Source organism: Tauraco erythrolophus, chromosome 5, assembly GCF_009769465.1.
Source record: "Tauraco erythrolophus isolate bTauEry1 chromosome 5, bTauEry1.pri, whole genome shotgun sequence".
NCBI classification, from domain to species: domain Eukaryota; kingdom Metazoa; phylum Chordata; class Aves; order Musophagiformes; family Musophagidae; genus Tauraco; species Tauraco erythrolophus.
In genome coordinates, this window is record NC_141469.1 from 52,292,060 (window position 1) to 52,313,442 (window position 21,383).

General features: G+C 42.5%; 2 protein-coding genes across 6 annotated transcripts in view; both read right to left on the reverse strand.

Moving 5' to 3' along the window:
• CLOCK (clock circadian regulator) overlaps nt 1-5,200 on the reverse strand; it is a 66,150-nt gene extending 60,950 nt beyond the window's left edge. For all 5 annotated transcript variants that reach the window (XM_086612466.1, XM_086612468.1, XM_086612469.1 and 2 more), the window contains exon 1: nt 5,152-5,200. The gene's annotated coding sequence lies outside the window, so the exon portion shown is untranslated. The remainder of the gene's footprint in view (nt 1-5,151) is intronic.
• PDCL2 (phosducin like 2) lies at nt 1,427-20,911 on the reverse strand. Its single transcript, XM_086612488.1, is given in 9 exon segments — nt 1,427-1,509; nt 3,163-3,189; nt 10,028-10,114; nt 10,470-10,678; nt 12,397-12,540; nt 14,966-15,056; nt 15,530-15,650; nt 20,338-20,396; nt 20,821-20,911. Coding segments are annotated over 9 exon segments (912 nt in total).
• Between the last annotated feature and the right edge of the window lie 472 nt (nt 20,912-21,383).

The window sequence follows — 21,383 nt, forward strand, 5'->3', positions numbered from 1 at the left end:
AAGATTATGGAAAATCTGAGTGAGAACAAAATTTCAAGGGGTTTAGAAAACTTTACTGGTGAAAACCTAGAGACCTGTAAAATTTAGCCAACACAGCTACAATTTTATTTGGGGGCAGATATTCAAATTCCATCTAAATTATAGTTTTGACTCCTCTATATTATTTTATGGATATCAAAAACCTTTTCAGAGATACCTGCAAATATCTTTTTTAATGGAACTCTAAGAGGACTTCTACAGAAGAACAAGGCCACATATATTTATTTTTAAAATCCACTTTGCATCTGTCTTACTTCAGAAACTGTTTTTTTCTGTTCTAACACAAATATAATATTGTAGCACCATTTATCTTGTGGTACTAGGCTATCACTATGAGTAAAGTAATATTAAAAGAAGTGTGGCCAGCAGGTAGAGGGAAGTGATTCTGCCCCTCTACTCAGCTCTCGTGAGACCCCACCTAAAATACTGCGTTCAGGTCTGGAGTCCCCAACACAAGGAGGACATGGAGCTACTGGAGAGAGTCCAGAGGAGAGCCACGAAGATGATCCGAGGGCTGGAACACCTCTGCTATGAAGACAGGTTGAGAGAGTTGGGGCTGTTCAGCCTGGAGAAGAGAAGGCTCTGGGGTGATCTTATAGCAGCTTTCCAGTACCTAAGGGGGCCTACAGGAAAGCTGGAGAGGGACTTTTTCCAAGGGCGTGTAGTGATAGGACAAGGGGCAATGGCTTTAAACTGAAAGAGGGCAGATTTCGATTAGATATAAGGAAGAAATTTTTTTTTTCTATCATTCTATGACCAGCTTCAAAACTCAGGCTTTCTCACGTAATCTGAGATTGTTAAGCACATAATTATAGGACAAAGCATTTAAGTAGCCACATTTATGCCCAATTTGGCTACATTTTTATCATGAAGATGAGGAATGCCCACAGTATCTACTGAGCTTCGTAAGATTCACTCTCTAAACATGTCTTTATCAGTCTTGAATTTTGTAGGCTATATCTAATTTTTGAGGATCTATATTTAATAAAATACTATGCAACTAATGAGGATTTTATAATATACTCAGTAATGCTCCTCAGAACATCAGTACCAAATAAGAAAATTAATTCAGTGATTTTAATGACCAAATGTAACAATTGGAAAGAGTCCAAAGTACGCAACGCTAAAATGCTGAAAGAATCCGAGAACCAATGAAGCCTTGTTGCTTCCACATAATACTAAATATACGAGAACCGCAGATCACCAAAACTTATGTACATAATTATATATTCTGAAAGTGGCTATTATTAATAATTTATATTATACACAAAGTATGGTGAGAGAATATAAAGGCTATAAAATTAAACACTCAGGCACGAGGTATGCCAAAATTACAGTGGCCTTTGCATTACAAAAGAATTTTGTGGCAGCAGTAGAGGTTGAGAATTCAATCCTTTAAGGCAGCACACAGCTGCATTAACCATGAGTCTCCTTCCTCTTCCGTGATTTTGCATTTCACATCATTAACTCCTGCAACAAATGAACACGGGAATGTCTGACAAACAGTTTCAAATTATTAAAGACTGCCATTAACTGAGTTAACAAAAGAACTAACTGCAGTAGTAAGCTGTTTTCCCCAGGTGGATCACTCACAGAAGTGAATGAGATCCCTTCTCAATCTGTAGCCGAATTTGCTTGCGCCAGAGTTACATTCAGATACTGGAATCTTCCCTTTCAGACTCTGGTACAGGACTGAATGTGTGCTTCCTACACCTCTTTCTACTCTGAAGGACGACTAAATTCAAAATAATAATACCAATACTAACTAATAATAATTGAGTATTAGTAGAAGATGAGAGAGACAGTGGGATGGTTTGGCCGCTGTCTGTCTGTACTCTCACAGATTATTTTTTTCCCCCTCCAGAGATAAAGCTACCTTAAAACACTACTGCTCTCCCAGTAGCCTGGCAACTCTCCTGTTCTTGTGCCACTCCTTCAGTGGTGCTGCTACAGCTTTCTAGAGGGTGAACCAGCTTAATTAACACAGAAAGGTTAAAAATACATTGCAAATAAATAAATAGGCAGGACAATAAATAAATAGGACAAGAATGGCAGGAACAACTATTACTGTATTTGCTACACAACTATCTACTAATACTATCTATCCTTAGAAGTATTTCTAGATCTACTTTATCATCTGGCCTTTATAATTTCTAGCATTCATATGGAAATGAGTACTTTAAAAATGCTGAAACACTAAAATGCACTTTTCTTTACTTCAAACATCTACCAAAGTTTTTTCCTCAAGAAAACTAACTCATTACAATGTGATGAAAGGAAGGCACCTTAGTTTTAATTCCACTTCTTCCTAATTATATTGTGTGTTTGTTATGAAAAACTGTGTTAGGGTACTGATTTTCTATTCTATGAGAACTATCCATATTCTTCAATCTACAAAATTAGGCTGAAGCTGTGAGGCTTTAGACAGCAAGTTACACATCTCTCCTGAAGGAGTGCAGAACTAAAAAAGGATCTGTTTCAAATGAGGAAATTACTTTGAGATGAAAACTGCATTTTTGATTCACAACTATTTTCCATACAAGTCTATTATTTTTAGTAAAAAAAAAAAAAATCACAACTTTTCAAGTTGATCAAAACATTTCATATAAAGAACACATGGGGAATGGGGAGTTCAGTATCTTTACTGCTAATTTTTATCTTCAACTTTTTGCATAAATTTATAGCAAAAGCCAAGTCAAAAAAAATAGCAAAAGCCCAAAGCTCTCGAAAGCAGCAACTTCCCTGGCAAGACCAATCCATGCATGAAGATTCATGACTTTGGTGAAATTCCACACTAACAAGATAATTACCCAACACCACAAATTAAATTGAAAGTAATTATCACTCAGTTTTTAAACTGCTGAGTACAAAAAGTGTAAAATTAGCTACAACAGAGAGTTTATAGGGGCCTTAGAGCATTAATAAAAGACTCTCTGCTTTCCTCACATCCTTTTTATTTACCTATGTGTTAAACTTTTCTATGTAAGAACATGAAGCAGAAGAAATAAAAAACAAGACATGGCTGAATGACATCTTAAACTAGTAAACATCAACCTGAGGGTTGTTTGGGTTTTTTTTTTCCTGTTTGGACTGTTTCTTAAGAAGAGGTAACTCTTGCCTTACCAACAATATTCTCAGACCTTAAAGATGCTAGCACCCACACTCAACCAAAAAACTCTAACCCAAACATGTAATGCTTGGTAATCTGAAAGCAGTGTCTGTAACACTTTTGAGAAAGTATCTTAAATTGATATATATGAAAATCGTTTATAAAAAGAAATTGGCAGTTATTTGTCCTGTCAAGAATTATTCCTCTATTGTAACAATCAAACACTGTCCACTTTCAGATAACAAGCCAAAACCACAAAGATATTCATAGACAAAATCGATTTTATTTCTGCAAGATTGAACAGTGTGAAACAACTGCAACTGCTCATATTGAGCTTTGCCAGGACTACAACAGTACAGGTGTATTTCTCAAATACTTCTTTCACTAGAGTATTTGCCTAAATAATCCTCTTGCCTTCTGGCGCATCTGTCACCCAGAGTAGCGATCTAGGTTAAATATAACTACATTATTTAAAAAAAAAAAAAAAAAGGTAGTTAATTTTAACCTGGATCACTTCCCCAATCCAGTTACGGGACAGGGTTCCATGAGCCATTCTGCTAGCAACAGCTGAGGAGGGCAGCAAAGAGGTGAGAGCCGGGAGCAAGGGGCAGACAGGCCTGTTTAAGTCAACACTGCCACCAAAAGCACTGCTTGTCAAACTATGTCAAACTATCAAAAAACCCCAAACTTACTTGAAGGATTTAGAGGATAAGGATCTATGATCAGCCACTCTGCCTTCTACGTGCCACTTTATAGCCTAGCTAGAACTATATCTGTCTTTCCTTGTGCCTCTTAGTAGGTCAACTTTTAACACGTACATGAAAACAACAGCCTCATAAAAATCTCACTACAAATACGTTTGATTAGTTTACAAACGCTCCTCCTCATGGAAAAAAAAAAAAAAAACAAAAACAAAATCAACCACATTTCGAATTTATATCCAAGCCTAAAATACCAGGAATTTGAAACAGAAGCCAACCAAAAATCCAAATGCTCCTTAACAGAAACACAAAAATTAAGTACCGCGGATTTCCAGTCCCTCGTTGGTCACATTTCACACAAGCACGCATGGGGCATTTAACACACTGATGAGGATGCGCCTAAGTCGGGAGAGGACCGGGGGCTACTGAGAAGTCCTCACGTTTAAGAGCACCGGCACGCTGCAGGCACCACAATAAAGTTATCAGAAGAAAAATTTAAAAAGCCCACAAAGTGCGGAACTCCGCTGCCTACCTCGCAGCTCCGGTCCACCTGCCGCAGGGAGACCCGGCGCCGCAGGAGCGCCGGGCACGCTCCAAGCGCCTGGAGCCCGAGGCCCCGCAAAGCCGTCCCGCCGCGGGGAGGGCCCGGGGCCCCGCCACGGCCCAGCCGCCGGGCGGGCACCTCCCGCCGCGGCCCCCGCACAGCCGCCTGCCCACCGTGTGAACACCCCCCGCCCGCCCCCCCCCCCCCCAAACCCGCTCACCGCGCTGCGCGGGGCCGCCGCGGAAAAGCTTCTCCCCGCGCGAGGCGGCGGGGGCGGGCGAGCCCTTCCGGCACCCGCGGAGGGGAGCGGCACCGCCCGCGGCTCTGCCTGCCCCACCGCTGAAGGGTCGCCAGCGGCTCGGCTCGGCTCAGCTCGGCACGGCGGCGGGGGATGCCAGGGAGTCCCGCGCCCGCCCTGCCTGCGCGCAACCCGGGCGGCGGCGGGGGCGGGAGCGGCCCGGGCGGGCGCCGGGCCAGGCGGGCACGGCTCCAAACGTGCCCGGGAGTTGTGACGGGAGCAAAGTGGGTCACCGGGCCTAGCGGGTGCCCCGCGAGCGCCCCCCGCCCCTGGCGGCCGCCGTCCCCGCCCGCGCCCTGCCCAAGGGCAGCCGCTGCCCTCCCCACCCGCCGCCGCTGCCCTGGCGGCGGGGGACCCGCCGGCGCTGTCAAACTTTAACGGCTCCCCTCCGCAGCGTGCCCCCGCCTTCCCCTCCGCCGCAGCCGGGCCCAGCGGAGCCGTCCCGCCCCGCACTCCTTACCCGGCCCCGCACGGCCGCTGCCCGCCCGACCTCTCCCGGCGAAAGCCGCTCCCTGCGCGCAGCCCCGAGCCCGCCGCCGGCACAGAGCCTCCTCCAGCGGCAGCACCAGCAGCCGGGCCCGGGAGTCCCCCGACACCGCGCCTGCGCCGCCGACCCCGCCGCCGGCAGCCGCGGCGCCTCGCGCCACCGCGCGTGCGCCGGGGCGCACTGCAAGCCGCAAGCACCCCGGCCCCTCGCGCGGGGCCGCCGCCGCGCATGCGCAGCGCAGCGGGAAGGTGATTCCCCCGCTCTCCTCCCGCCTTTCCGCGCGTGCGCGCTCGCCCGCCCCGGGGCCGACGGGGCTGCAAGGGGCTGAGCGCGGGGGCGCCTGCGCAGGCGCAGTGGGCGCCGCGCCTCCCTGACCTCGGCTCACCTCGCCTCGCCTCACCCCGCCTCACCCTGCTCCGCTCCGCTGGGGAGGAAATGGCGGCAGCTGCCCTACCGAACGGGACGCGGGCCTTCGTCCGCCGGTCCGCCGGAGGCGGCGATCCCGCGGGGTCGTGTCCGGGCGCCTCGGGACCGAGGAAGCTCGACTCGGCGGGACCCGGCAGCACCGCGCCTCCGGCTCGAAGCGTCAGGGCTCGCCGGGCTGGCGGTAGCCGGGCTGCGAGGTGGGGAGCCAGGGATCGGGGACGGTGCCCGGCCACGCTCCGCCTCCGGGCAGCGGCGCCGTGGGAGGCTGCGAGCGGTGCCGCCTTGCGGTACAGCCGAGGCGGCCCGGCGGTCGGAGCGGCTCCCGCCGCTGCCCGACGCGATGCTCCGGGGCCGGTTTTGCGAGGCGGGCGCGGAGCCCGGAGCCGAGCCCTGGGAAAGGATTCCACTGAACGGAGCCGCTTCCCTGCCGAAACCTGGTACACGCCGCCGTTCCTGAGCGTATGGCACGGTACCCGATCATCCGTTCGTTTCCGGAGGGGAATAAGCAGCATCTCGGATGCTCTCTGGGAGCGGACGTGCCTCCACAGGTTATTTAGGGATAGAAGCAACCCGTCTCGGCGGCGGTCGGTGTTTTCTTTTATCGGTGTGCATAAACCGGTAAGACTTAAAGGGGTGGCGGAGAACAGAGACGAGCTCGGCCCTTTTGTCTGTGTACGATGCTTTAATACCGGTTTTATAAAATAGTCTTACCTAACTTTAAAAAGAAGAAATCACCTTAGTTGAGCTTATAATCTTAACACCTAATAAAATCTTACAACTTTTAAAATACTGTACTAATATTGCACAGTGTGTGCAATTTGTATTGCACAGTACTAATACTAGCTGTTGAAGTCAGAGAGATTTCTGGACCACCAAACTGATGGAAGGCTCGCAGCAAATATGTTTCCTGCTTTCAGACCGAAAAGCAGCATTTTAAGCCTATTCTTATTTGCCAGTCCTTACAGTTTGGGCGGGCTTTTTTGTGTGGCTGCAAGGTAAAAGAGTAATTGTGAACTTGATGAACTGAAGTGCCCTGTATGGGGTTGAAGTATTTTTGTTAGGCAGACTACACCGTGATGAGATGTAGATTTGTTCAGAAAATGTATCATTTCAGCACAGGAAGACACAGCTATAGTAGGAATTTGCAGGGCTATCTCTGCTAATAAAAGTTAGCATTCTTGTGTTTGTGTGTTGGTAAAGCTTATGAAAACTGTAAGATGTGTCTGTATTAGAGATTTTGCAGAGAAAGGTGTGAAACTGCCCAGCTAATATTTACAAACAGCACCAGGTATCAGAGTTAATCAGAGAGATGGCTAACTGGTACTGTGCAGTCTTTATGTACAGCTGTGATGGATTCCAGCCGTACTGCAGGACTGGAGTATGCTTCAATGTGCAGTGATTCTGTTAGCGTAGACCTGTTCTGCATCCAGCAGAATATAGCAGGGAACTGTTTTCTGTAAAACAAAACATTGCTCAGTGGTAATAGTATGTAAATATTCCCAGTTCATATTCCTTTCTCAGTTAAAAGGATGTTTATTTTTCCGTTGATCTCCTAAACAGCAATATATCTAAAAGCCTAATTGCAAATGTGTCTCTATAGAAGATTAATTAGTGTTTGTGTCTGGAATGAAGTGAGGAACTTGGCTGCAAAATCTCATGGATTTTTCTTTCTGGATTACTTTTCAGGTAGATCAGTTCCTCCATTTGATCACCTTGTGACCAAAGCCTTAGGCAAAGGTAGTGTGGGGACAGGAACCTCTTTAGCAGTAATGCTGCTAAAGAGCTAACTGTGAGCTCAGTGCGAAAAATTTAAAAAGCATTAGTAAAAATACTTATTTTTTTTACTTACTGATTCATAATACTTTATTTCTAGCTTTCAGTTGAGGAAAATGTGATAAAAACAAAACTAATCATTTCGGTACTCAGGCAAATGATCATGCTCCTATGACAAAATATAGTAAAGGTAATAGGATATATCAGGGAATGGAAAATCCAGGAGAAAATCCAGGAATATTTTCAACAAAAATACGTTATTACCAGAACTAGAATAGAGCCAAGAAGCCAGGAGGCTAAAAATAACACCAAGCGGTATGTATCAAATTTGCCACAAGATCTTTAGTAACTGGTAGTGATTCTTCAGAAGAACAAAGCAGAGATACTGTAGTGTCTGGCTTGACACCCTGCAGGTGTGGGAGAGCAAGCCCTGCCTTATGCAGTGTTGCAGTAGCAAATCAGTCTTTGTGGCTCCCACATCTTACGTTTTGGGATCTCACAAGATCAAAACAGGCAACACAGTGCTGGAGATCACACGCGTTTGCATTTTCTGCCAAGGTTATGGCCTAGCCCAGGAAGTTTTTTTAATGCTGCTTCTGTTTTGAAAGTATTTTAAAGGCTCCTGAATGAATGGGCTAGAAAGCTTAGAAATGGTGTGGTGGTTTTATGAAACTATTCTCCACCTAGAAATACTATTTTTCTGACTCTTATTGTCAATGTGAGTGATAGTTTTGTTTCACCCACAAAGGTTCCATGACAGCCAACATGATTTTCAGATACTGCCAAATTATGAGCAGCAAATCATTTGTGAATTACTGAATGATGGGACTAGATTGAGCCAGAAATGGAGAAATTTCCAGTGCATTTCCAGTAACTATAGCCATGTTTCCTGCAGAACTGTCATCACCATCTTGTGCATGGTATACTTCAGAGCCATAGAACAAGCGTCTGCTCAGAATGGTCCTTTTTGAGCCTCACTGGCATATTCAGGAGGATCTATCTGAGGAAGCTGATTTTGAAACTGAATTTCACATCACTCCCGAATGCTAAAACCAGTGGACTTGACCAAGATGCAGACTTTAAAGCTTGCCACAATCCTTTTAAAGCAATGTTTACTAACATTCATTCCTAGACCCTTCTCCTGCAAATGGTCCCACTAACTAAGAACCAGAAACATCTGCTTTTAACCTGCAGATTTCCCTTAGGTTTTGCTGCTGCTTGGTCTTGTCTGGTGGCTGTAATCATGACCACATGGTCGCTTCACTTGGACAAAGTAAGGGTCACCAAAGGGGAGGTCTGGCCCTTTCATGTTATATCTACACTACTTCCGGTAGTATAGATCTAACTAGTGCTTGTACAGTTGTGTGTTTTGCTGGAGTAGCTCAGGGCAGCCACAGCAGCAGGAGGGAGGTTCACTGCTGAGAGGAGGAGGTGGCTAGTAGTCCTCCTTTTATAGCAGCCAACACTGGTACTCGCCTGACGTGACTGTGAGAATCATATCTAAAGTCACTGATGACCTACTTACAATTAAAAGTAGTAGTTAGCTTTCTGGTTTGAAGTGGCAGATAAGCCATTATCTCTGAAATGCATCTACTAGTTATCTCTTTGAATCTGCAAAATGGAAGTTTCTAGGAGTGATATCTACAAGTAAATGTCTACTAATAGCACAGCTGTATGCTGCGGGGTGAAAAAAAATGGCTGTTATTTTTTTTGTTCTTAGGTATCTATGTGCCAAGTGTTAAGTGAACTGTTTCTGTTTCATTTTTCTTTCTGCATCCTGATGCTATAAACCATGTCAATGGTACATAATTAAATCTTTATTAGCACACTGTGGTTTTTATGATGAGTCACTGGGAAAATAACATTAATACTATACAATTTTATTCACTACTCATAATAAATAAAAATGCTGAATCAGGAGCATGGTCTTTTCATTCACTCATGTAGTTTTGCTTAGCTACGTTTGTACTGTAAACTATTTTGTTAAGGATATACTTATTTTTGTAAGGAAGGAACAACTGATCCAACCAAGTATTATAAAGTAGTGGGAAGATTATCCTTGACACTGGAGAAAATTCTTGAACACCTGTCAAACAAACAGAAATATTAGTCAATGGATTCAGGGCCAAATCCTGATTTTACATCTCTGGACACATCATTGTCTTTGGGTCGGCTTTTCAGTAGGGGGGAACTGAGAAGGTACTTAGCAGAGCAGAGTTCCACTACAGTCCTTTAACTGAGAATTAGAGGAGTATGTTGCACCCATGGTGGATAAAAGCAGGAAGAAACTATGGATTAGAGCCCACTAGCTAATACCTTCCCCTTCTGTTTAAGGCGAGTTTGTAAGAAACGGTGACTCCAGGCTCTCAGTGTCAATGACAGCCATTATATGTATCCAAAGGTAAGTATGGCTTTCATTTACTACATTGATTTTTCTTCCACAAATCAAAACCAAAAAATATACAAGTGAAACAAAAGCTCTTTTTTTTTTCTTTAATAATTTCAGACTTACTAAAGGAGTAAAAAATTCTATTTGAGCTAGTTTATGTCAGAACAGATGATCTGCATTAACATTTTCTCAAGTGATACACAGTTTCATTGCATCACTGCTTTTTGCATTGGTGTCTTCATGAGCAGAAATACTTCCTACTGACTGTCATATCCATAATGTCCTTTTTTGGGTTTTCTTCTAAGTCAGTTTCTATTGCTCCAACTTCTGCTAGTTTCCATTCAAGCTCTGTAAAAAAAAAAAAAAAAAGACAATTTATTCTGATAATCGCAATAAATTTTCACTTAAGAGAAAAAAGGACTTCTATTAAAGACCAAACTCCATCTCAATAACAAAAAATAAAGCCATCCTTGTGACAACTCAAATTTATCTCAGTAAAATACCTAATCACGAAATTGCAAAATATCTGTGCTGATCCAATGTTCTTACCACAGAATTACAATAAATTCTTTACTTTTTGTAGACTTTTTTCCTACAAAAATATTCAAAAATCTTTTCCACCTTTAAGCAGTGAAATTTAGATCTAATGATTGCGAACAACATAAGATTTTCTGTAAAGTGAATTATTTAAAAATATTTCTACCTTCCACTTTAAGAAATATTCCCCCACATTCAGCTACACCAATGAACCTGCCTTGTATTTCACCAGTTTTATATACAATTATTGTGGGTAAACATCTGTCATGGTAATTCTGAAAGCAGCTGTTCACAATGGCTTTGAGAAACTTGACTTCTGGAAACTTTCTGGCTAGCAGGCCAAGGTGTTCGTTAACCAGGGAACACAATGGGATGCTAGAAAAGAATAAGAAAGTTGTGATGACACTGGAGTGTCATCATCATTTCTGGAGTAAATGATTTGTAAAATAACTAAAGTTAATAAAAATAAGGCCTTCAAAGAATAAATGTACCTTTTCCTATAGTCTGCTTCTACTTTAATTCGTTATAAGAATTGCACCACAATTTTTATTTAGCTTCTTCCAAGTTCATTGTAATTTAAAGAGCTGTTCAAGTGAAAATATGTAATAGGCACAGTCTATAAAATCTATCAGTAAAGCTACCAGATGCTTCAAGCATCGTGCTGCAATTTTGTTATCCATTAAGATTTTAAAGCTTTTTTTGTTTGTTTATTGTAGAGTTTAAATGAGATTTTTTAATCTGTAATACACACTTTACTTGAACTGGCTTTCAGTTTAACATTTAGTTACTCCTTTACTCTTTTAGCAAAACCTAAGGAATGTCAGGGAAACATTTGTATAGTCATATTACCACCATAGGCCTGTTCATTACTTTCATAGATACTATTTGCAATACAGTCACTATATAAACCTCAGTAAAAAAAAACAACCAACCAACCAACCAAAAACACCCACCCAACCCCAAAAAACAATGGTGTTTTTTTTTGTTCCCTCCAGCCCATTAACCTTTTAAAATTTAGGATCTTTGTTGTGACTGACTGAAGTTCAAGAAGCTGATTGGACTAGATGACCTTCAAAGGTCCCCTCCAAACAAAACTACTCTGATTCTGTGATTCAGCCTAGGGACCCTCGATGAGTTCCAGGAGCACCCTCAGGTGGCTGATGAGGGGTGAGGCAGTGGTGTTACTAGCCGTAAGAGACTTTGGAGATATCATATTAGTTCCTAAGCAATTTTGAGTTTCCTCACAGACTCATATTTATGCAATGAAAAAGTACAGAATTGCTTCTCCAGTAAACAAAAACAATGAAAAGCTGCTATTTTCTTTCTACAGATCTATAAATTTAAATTCTTGTGATTTGAACAATTTCATTTGATTGACCTGTTCTTATTGCTCCTGGAAATAATACTCAATTCTTGACAACTGAGATGAATCAGACAAGCTTCCACCCAACAGGCTTAAAAAGAGGAAAAGAGAAAGCTGAGCTGAATCTAAAAAAATGCATTAGACGTTCCAAAGTAATTCTCAGTGCTTTTGAAAAACATCTAAGAGAGTTGCTAACATATGCTAATCATGGGAGTCCTTGGACATTTCTGCTGGATCCTGTCACAACTTCTGCTACCATTAGAGAATTTATCAACTGATCACCTAACACATGCCCTAGCTTTCCTCAATTCTCATAACTGAGACTTTTCCTATTGGGCTTTTGATTTGTTCAAGTCAAAGGGGAAATAAAGGTAGAATAATCCTGTTAGAACACTCCTGCTGAGGAGAGTCTGCAAAGGAACTTCCCTTAGCACAGACAGTGGACGACACTTTCTTAGTGAAATTCAGAAATCGCAGTCAGATTCAGTATGTGGTGATAAGAATAGATAGCAAAAGAAATCTGTCATATAATTGAACAAAAGTGAAGCGGTTAACTCTCACAACGTGCATTAACAAATCAAGGAGGTCCCGTGCTCTATGATTCCATGGCCTTCAAACAATTGCCATTTCACTAGTATACTGTATTTCATTTTTCTTGGTATTGTTTTTTAATTAGCAGTTCAGTTCTCTGTCTTGAAGTATTCAACATCTTAAACAAAAAAGTATTTACCTTGACCGATAAAGATGAATTATAACCCAAACATCCTTTGGAACATTTGTAACTTCTTTTACATACTGCTCTCCACAAGTTTCTCTCAGCTCCCCATACTTTTGCGTCCTCTGAAGACATTTCCATTCTTGTAAGCGTCAATGCCTAATTGAAAAGTAATAATAAAAATAAGCATTTTGAACATTTTAAATGCATTTTAGAATTACATCTAGTGCATTTCTCTCAATTACTTTAAAAAATGCTTTGAGTAACCCTTTAGCTCAAGGTCTTCTAATGTAATTTCAGAGCTAGAAAGGCTTCTATGCTAATCTTTATTCAATAAGACAACATTAAAATAAATTTTCTTAGTTTTAAGTTCCTCAATATTAGATTTAGGAAACTTAAGTATCAAACGTATTGCAGAAGGGTTTACTATTTGAGAAAGAGCGAGAAAAACTTAAAGCAGATACTAATTGTTTTTCTGATTCTGCAAATGAGATTAGTTTGAAGAAGAACTACCAGTACTTACGCTAATATTTATGAGATAATTTTAAAATTCATGAAAACTGGAATGTAAAAACAATAGGTGGCAGTCTTCATCTATAAAAATACTTGCAAGATAGAACAGGAAAATGCCTCACTGAGATTTGTTGAACTAAGAGCAGCTCTTAATTTAACTAATTAAAAGCCACTGTAGAAGTGGATTTTTCAAAAAAGATTAAGTAATATATATGCAACGTTATTATACTCTAGCAACAATGCATGTTAATTTAGGTTCACAACTTCTACATAATTATGTAAATTATTATCTTCCCATGAGAATACAGCACTAGATACACAGTGTTAGCACTTGAATTATTTTAGTCATTTTAACAATGCAGAAGCAGCAAGTGCAGGTTGACTCTAGACAGAGGAAATCTTTTGATCATATTAGCATTTTTATTCTGTGTAAACTGCATGTCTCATTTTTCTTAGTTAGAGTACAAAGCTCTGCAGAACTCAGCACAGTACTTTGTAAAATACCTACAAAAATATATATGTGAATGTCCAATATAGCTAAAATTACCAAATCCCCATAGAAGCTGCCAAAGTTTTCTGAACCTGAATTTATAAAATATATTGACTCTGCTTGGCATTGTAAGTAAAACAATTGGTGTGCTCCTATTAAATAGCTGAATAAGGTTGTGCCACAGTTATGCCTAAGAACAGTATTATGGGATATCACAGAATTAGGCCATCGCAGCATGGCTGAGGTTGGAAAGGACCTCTGGAGGTCATCTGATTCAACTGCCCTGCTCAAGCAGGGTCAGCCTTGAGCAGGCTGTCCAAGAACATGTCCAGAGACAGCTTCTGAACATCTCTGGGGACTCCACAACCTCCCTGGGCAACCCTTGCCAATGCTCAGTCACTCTCACCGTAAAAAGGTGTTTCCTGATGTTCAGAGGGAACCTCCTGTGTTTCAGTTTGTGCCCATTGTCTCTGGCCTGTCACTGGGCACCACTGGCAACACCACAGCTCTGTGTGCTTTATACTCTTCCTTCAGGTATTTATAGACATTGATTAGATCTTCCGTGACCCTTCCTCCAATATAAACTTTAAATGAATATTTTCATTAAGTAAGAAATAGAAAAGCCATTAAAATTATCTTGGATAAGAAGCAAAACAAACACAATAGTTGTATATTAGGGGCCCACAGCTGACTTGATAAACATATTTCAAAAACACCTAAGTTTATCAACTACTACCATTCCAGCATAGACACTGCAGCGTATGATATAGTGAAACTGCAATTCATAATAAATTTTATATTGCATTTTTATTTCAATATCTTTAGAAAGCATACTGTACTAGAAATGAGTGCTATCCAAAAGGCAGAGATATATTTTGCTCGTAACACTCCGATTAATTATTTAATTATAAATTATCATGCCCAGTATATAGATGAGGGTTGGCTGGAAAGTTTTTTTCCTTCTCTCTCTCTGGCGCTCTTCCAATCTCTCTCACTCTTGGGATCTCTCCTCAGGGCTCTTGCTCTTCTGGGATTGCGGTTTTCGTGTTTCTCTGTTTCAAGACCACTAGCCAAGACAGGTCAGGCATTGCTCAGCAGGTGGTGAGCAATTACACTGTGCATCACTTGTTTGTATACATTATCATAATTTTAATATAGTATCATATATTATTTTTATAATTATTTATATCATTATTACTTTTTATTTAGCTTTATTTCGATTATTAAATTGTTCGTACCTCAACCCACGAGTCTCCTTCCCTTTTCCCCTTTAATTCTCTTCCCCTTCCCCTGGTGGGAGAGGGTGAGAGAATGGCTGTGTGGTGTTTAGTGGCCAGCCGAGTCAAACCATGACAAGAGAAAATGAGATAGAGAACTTTTCCTTTCTTTGAACATTTATCATCATTGCTCTAACTCCCAAATGTGAGCACTGTCTATCTGCTGGCAAAGGAGCGGAAGGTGAAGAAATGCAGTTGTATCAGTCAGTAGACATTACTATTCAAAAGATTCTGAGTTAATTTTTCAGGAGCATGTACATGTACAGTAGTGTATGTTAATCTGGATAGAAATATCTTACCACACCTGTACATTTCAACAGCTTTCCTATCGGCCTCATCAAAGTCATCTTCAGCTTCCTTCAGTTCTTCAAGATTCATTCTTTCATGTGGTTTCACTAGAAACAACAAACAAAAAAACAGTCACCTTTTGTTCTCCAAAGTGTCTACAAACATTTTAAATGTATGAAAAGTATTACACAGACATGGAATTAATGAAAGAAAAAGATGTACCAATTTCAGAAAGTAGTCAACTTTGGCATAACTCTGGGTAAGAGAGCAAAAAAACCTGAATTTATTTAGCTATATACAGGAAAATACAGAAATATAGGATTTGAATCTTGGTCATACTGATTAGTTCCTTTATGAAATTATGGAAATTAGCTATCCATACATGTTACATGCCATAATGTTTTTCACTAACTCTGTTGTATGTTTAATTTAGAATTCTTTTTAAAATAACCAAGTGAAAATAATTAAAATAAACATATAATTATTGTACAATGTTTAAGTTACAAAAAGCATTATTGAAAATACTTCCACTTTTCAATTTTTTTTTATACTAATGGCATGTATTTTTAATTCTTCTTGCCTTCTGCTTCTTTCTGCAAGCGTAAAACCATTTCTTCAATTTCATCTTTCAGTTTTTATTTCGGAGGAAGAATTCCAAAATGGCTCAGAATGTCATTCCATTCAGTATCTTCATTTGGATCCTGTTTTAATATTATGAAACTAAACTAAATCAACAAATCAGTCTTGTGTGCACTTTTTAAAACCAAAACCAGTCCTTTTTCACTTTGGCATATATTAAGGATGTAACAAAAGGAAACCATTACTTAGAGGCTGCAATACCCTCATGGACTATTCTCTGTCATGAATCTTCATCTGCCATTTTCACTTCTGAAGAGAAAATGGCAAGAAAATAAGAGAGAAAGAAAACTCGAAATCTAAACATAGATAAATTAATCAGTCTCCAAAATATGAGTTAAAAATTGCTTAAAAGATATATGGGAACCTACTTCAGAAACCCAAAACTATACACCACTTTCTTAAACACACTTAAAGCAATACGGCTTTATACCGGCAAGATTTTTGTATCAGTATTTTCATGTTACTACTAAGAATAAGATATTGACATTGTGAATAAACACATAAACATATAAAAGTATGCCTAGAATCAGAAGAAAAAGACTTTTTTATTTTAAAGGAATGATTAATATTAATGCGTCAACATAAGCTACTTCATACACCATGTTTATAACACAGGACTTCTGTAGATGTTAAGTCTACATTTGTGCTAATTTTAATTAAACAGTTGAGATGAAGGAACTGCATGTTATTTATAAGACCTCATTTCTACTGAAACTAACACATTAAAAGAATCTGTTTATTGTAACTGGACTGCTGTTGGAATAGTAGAATAGCAACATATTAGGAAGCCTTGAATATGGATTAGAAGTAGTAAAGCAGATTTTAAAACAGTTTGTTAATCAAAAAGTGTGGTATTTTTGGTCCTGAAATAACGACTTGTTTGAAAACCTCCACAAAGAAATCTCTGTATAAATATGTATATATCAGAAATATTTAGCGATATTCATAATTCCATAATAAAGCAGCATCAGATGAACAAAAAGTACATTACAAAAATTTTACCTGAGGAAACATCCAGGATTTCCACTGGATTACTACCGTGCCCATGAGTACTACATTGGCCTTTCCAGCTGACAGATGCCTCATTTTTATTCAAAAAGTTTCTTGTACAGAATTTATTATGAGTATAATGAAGATCAAATGCTACACATGCCTCAAGGAATTTCACAAAGGTAAAAGAATTGCTTTGCATTTTAGAAGAGAATATGGGAAATCCCCAAAGAGAGTAAATAGAATCATGCTATCGCTTACAAGGAGGTTAAGTACATCTGCCAGTTTCTCTGGCATGAGGAAGTGAGGTTTTGGAAGGTTTGGAGTGGAAAGGAAGTGTCAGTAGCTTGTGACAGTTCCTCCAACGCTCCTATTGCATGGGCTCAGCAGACTCCAGGTGAGGGTACTGCTACCAATATTCACTGCTAGTGGAGAGCTCTGGCTTTGCAAACACCTATCGCCTTATTGCTAAGACAAAGAAGAGATTTCAAACATGAATACTTTAATTGATTCCTTCTGCAAACCTCCAATATCCAGATTTTGGACTAGAAATGACAACTCCATTGTAAATAGTTATAGTATTTGGAAAATTATTTTCTGTATCTTTCTACCTCTAAGATGATGGTTATTTCATCACCGAGTCTTTCGAATATACTAGCAAACTTACTTTAACTTTATCCACATATGAAAATGTATATAAAGAATTAAGTGATGTTTTCTTTTTCATTGAAAAGTAGTTGATATAATCCATTGGACAAAAATAAAAGAGAAGCTCCATATATATACTAATTAATTAGATGGTCACTTATGGGTCTGGAATGGGAAAAACTCAAACGGAGATTTTGCTGTAGCGTAATTCCCCAGGGTTCACTTACATTAAAAAAAAAATAAAATCTTACAGCCAGTCTTACTGCAAGTTTTCAACCCTTCACCAAAGAATTTTGACTTAGGTACTCTCAGAGTATCAAGAAGTCCACAGAACTAAGAGGAGTGCTCCTCCAAGGGAACCGCTGAAGAAACATGAGTGATACACATGCAGTTTGTCCTCCACAGAAGTGCTTTACTGTATGATTTTCTGACTTAAGTCAGGATCAGATTTCCTTACTTCACAGAATGCAAATCCTTCTCCATAGCAGAATGATTACGAAGAATCACGAGGCATTAAAAAACATAATAAAAATCATCATCATAACCGGACAAATAATTTCAAAACCACCCAACAAAAAGGAACTGAAACAGCATTGGAATGTACGTAATTCAGAGATAAGCCAGTTTTTGCCAGGAATGATTTTGACATTTGTCATGGGTTAGGCTGCTCCGGCAACTGAACCCTACACAGTCGTTCACTCACCCTCCCCCAGCCCCAGGGATGAGGGAGAGAATTAAAGGATAAACGGGAAACCCGTGGGTTGAGATAAGAACAATTTAATACAGATGATTTAATACACAGTGTAGATGCTCACCACCCCCTCTTATCCGCAGCCTGTCTCGTCCCAAAGCTGCAATCCCAGACGAACGTGAGGCCCCAAAATAGAGAGGGGGACAAAGAGATAGTTCTCCGAGAGTGGGAGTACTGGAAGAGAGAGGAAAAAAAGGCAATAGAGCAAAAGCGCAGCAAGCGCGAAAGAGCAAAAGTGGCAAAAGAGCCAAAGCGCAAAAAGCCCTCTTTACGGCTGTCCCTCACTTTTATACTGGGCATGATGCTGCATGATATGAAATATTAATTGGCCAGTTTGGCCCTCAACCTTCAGTTCCACCACAAATCACAAGGGGAATCACAGCCCCCTTGTCCCAGCTATGCCCCCCCCTTATCCTGCCGTGCTTCTGCACTCCGGCCAGGACATGGCACACTGAAAAGTCCTTGGCCAACTACAATCAGCTTGCTATCAACATCAACTTGCTATCAACATTCTTCTCAGAGCGAGCCTCTGAGTAAAACCAAAACACGGAGCTCTTCTAGCTGCTAAAAAGAAGAGCTAACTCTGTCCCAGCTAAAACCAGGACAACATTTTATGTTTTTCTCTAAGTTTAGGTTCTCTGTAACTTCCATAGTATTTTACTTAAATGGTGTACTTTATACAATTTCTATTTAATGTTTGTAACATTCAATATGTTTGTGCAACCAGTTGCACATTTGACATTTTATGGATGCTGTTATATCTACAAAATGTAAAAGCAAAAAAAAAAAATGGATCAAGAATCCTAGATCGCAGTAAACATGACAGAAACAAGTGTGTCTGACCAATTCAAGCTCCAGTCTCAAGGAAAATAAGATCAAAAGCTAGCAAAAACCTGTAACAGTTTTTTAACAAATTGAATTAAATGTTTAAAAAGTTAGTGTTAAGTGATTAGTTGAAGGTTGCAGTAATATGCACAGATTAAATAAATGAAAGTGTGTGTCAAAAACTTCAGAAGGTATTTGATGGTGTCGTGGGTTAGGCTAAGTCCGGCAACCAAACCCACGCAGCTCTCCCAGTCCAGTAAAATGGAGAAGAGAGAAAAATATAATAAAAGAGCTGAGGATCGAGACAGGAACAGAGGAGCACCCACCAACCACGGTCCCGGGCAAAAGAGGCTTTTTCTTAATGCAAAACTATTAACAGCTACCTAGAAAGAGAAAAGCACACAAAAACGGTTACTTGAGAGAATAACAAGAAAACAAGGCCAGGTCTTAACAACACCACTCCCCCCCCTTTGCTTCTTCTTTCCGGCTCTACCTCCTCCCCCCAGCGGCGCAGGGGGGCAGGGACTGGGGGAGTACAGGTCAGTTCATTCCAAGTTGTTACTGCCGCTTCTCTTAAAGGAAAAGGAGTCCTTACACCATTGTCCCTTGCTCCACTGGATCCCCTACTCACGGTGAAAGCGTGAATCCTACCCGCTGGGGAGCAAATCCTTACCCCATCGGATTTGCCCCAAGTGCGGGCTTTACCAGTCCTGGGCTTTTAAGGAGCCGCAGCCACTCGCTCTGGCGTGGGTCATCAACAAACTTTAAATGTGCTCCGGCGTGGGTCGTCATACCGACCTTAAATGCGTCTCCGTACAGACTGAATGCGTAAAATGCGTAAAATGCGTAAAATGCGTCTCTACCTGTGCCCATGATTCACAACAGTCTCAGGCTCAGGCATGTCTTCCCGACGTGGGTCATCCACTGGTTGCGAGTGGGTCTCTGCTTGCTCCACCGAGGACTGTTAGAAAGGGGCTGCTGGTAAGGGGGACTCAGCCGCGGCACACGTTGTTCCGTCCCATCTTCACTGACCTCTTATCCGTGTGGCCGTTTCCCTTAGATTTCAGTCCTTTCTGGGTGAACTCGGCCCGGTGGGCGCCCCGGCAGTGGGGCTCTCCCCGAGTTCCCCAAGCGGCTCCGCCGCCGCCATCCTCGACGGAGCGGAGCGGGCCCGGCCCGGCCCAGGCCGCCGGCCCGGCCGGGAGCCGGGAGCGAGGCCGTGCCCTCCTCCCGTCTCCTTGCTCCTGGGCACAGGCACACCTTTCCGGTTCCTTTGTCCGACGTAAATAGGGCAATTCGCAGAGGCGCCGATTGGCTCAAGCCCCGAGGGGGACGGGAGTCCGGTCTGATGGGCAGCTTCTGCCACCCGGACCTCCCCCCCCAACTTCAAACCATAACAGATGGTAAGAGTGCAAAGTGATCCAACATAAATTGCTTTTGGAGTATGAAGTTAGACTACTAGCAGGCCACAATCCAGTGCCACAAAACTTCTCCTAACACTTCTCACCGCTGCCAACGATAATGTTAACTACTACCTGCTTCGCCAGGGGTGATGCGTATGTCAAGTCTGGGAACCCAAAGGCTGGGTTCAATCCTTAAGTGTAAATAACACTTCTGAAAAATTTAATTTGCAGGTCTTTTGTGGGTTTTTTTGGTTTGGTTTTTGGTGGTTTTTTTTTTTTTGCAAATGACATGAAACAAATTCTCAATGATGTTTTTAAAACATGCCGAACGTATGATCATCCAGCTAGCAAAGTGCAGTATTTTATTAGAGGGTTAATTCTTAACTGTCAGAAACTCCAAGTTTCCTGCCATATTCTCACAAGAACACCCACCTAAGCTGCTCTCCCACCTGCTACTTTTTGGGACCGCCGCCGGGGCTGGGAAGGCTGCGCGGGGCCAGGGCAGCGGCAGCGGCTCTCTGCCCCGCGGCCGAAGGGAGCCCTTCCCGGCGGCCGGCTCTGCCCCTGCCCCTGCCCTCCTCGCCTTTCTCCTCGCCCAGCGGGCACGGTGGTTACCTCGGGCAGCACGACTCGGCTCGTGCAGCGCCCAGCGCCTCTCTTGGCTCCGACCGCTGCCCACCTGCGCTTTCCTCCGTCTTCTCGGCATTCCCGCCCCAACTCCCTCATCGCCCTCGGCCGCAGCTCCTGCCCCAGCAGGGCAGTTCGGGATTGGGGTGACCGCCGGCGCCCACCTGCACGGCACCCCGCAAGGCAGCGCCTCCCCTGACGGCGGCCACTGCTCTCAGCGGGCGGTGGCAGGACGGCGGCTGGGGCAGGGGCAGGGGCAGGGGCAGGGGCAGGGGCAGGGGCAGGGGCAGGGGCAGGGGCAGGGGCAGCTCCGCCCTCACCGCTTCCAGCGGCGGCGGCGGGAGGCGGGCGGGCGGGCTGTTTAAAAACGTTTCAGAAACATAAAAAAAACCCAAACAACGTATCAAACGCCGGGCACTTTCAGTCCGGGCCGCCTTAGGCCGCGGTTCGGTGCCGGGCGGGACCGGAGGAGGCCGCTCTCCCTCCCTGCGCCGGCTCATCCCACCGCCTGCTTGAGGGGGAGCTGCCCGTCGCGCGGCGTAAGACAGTTG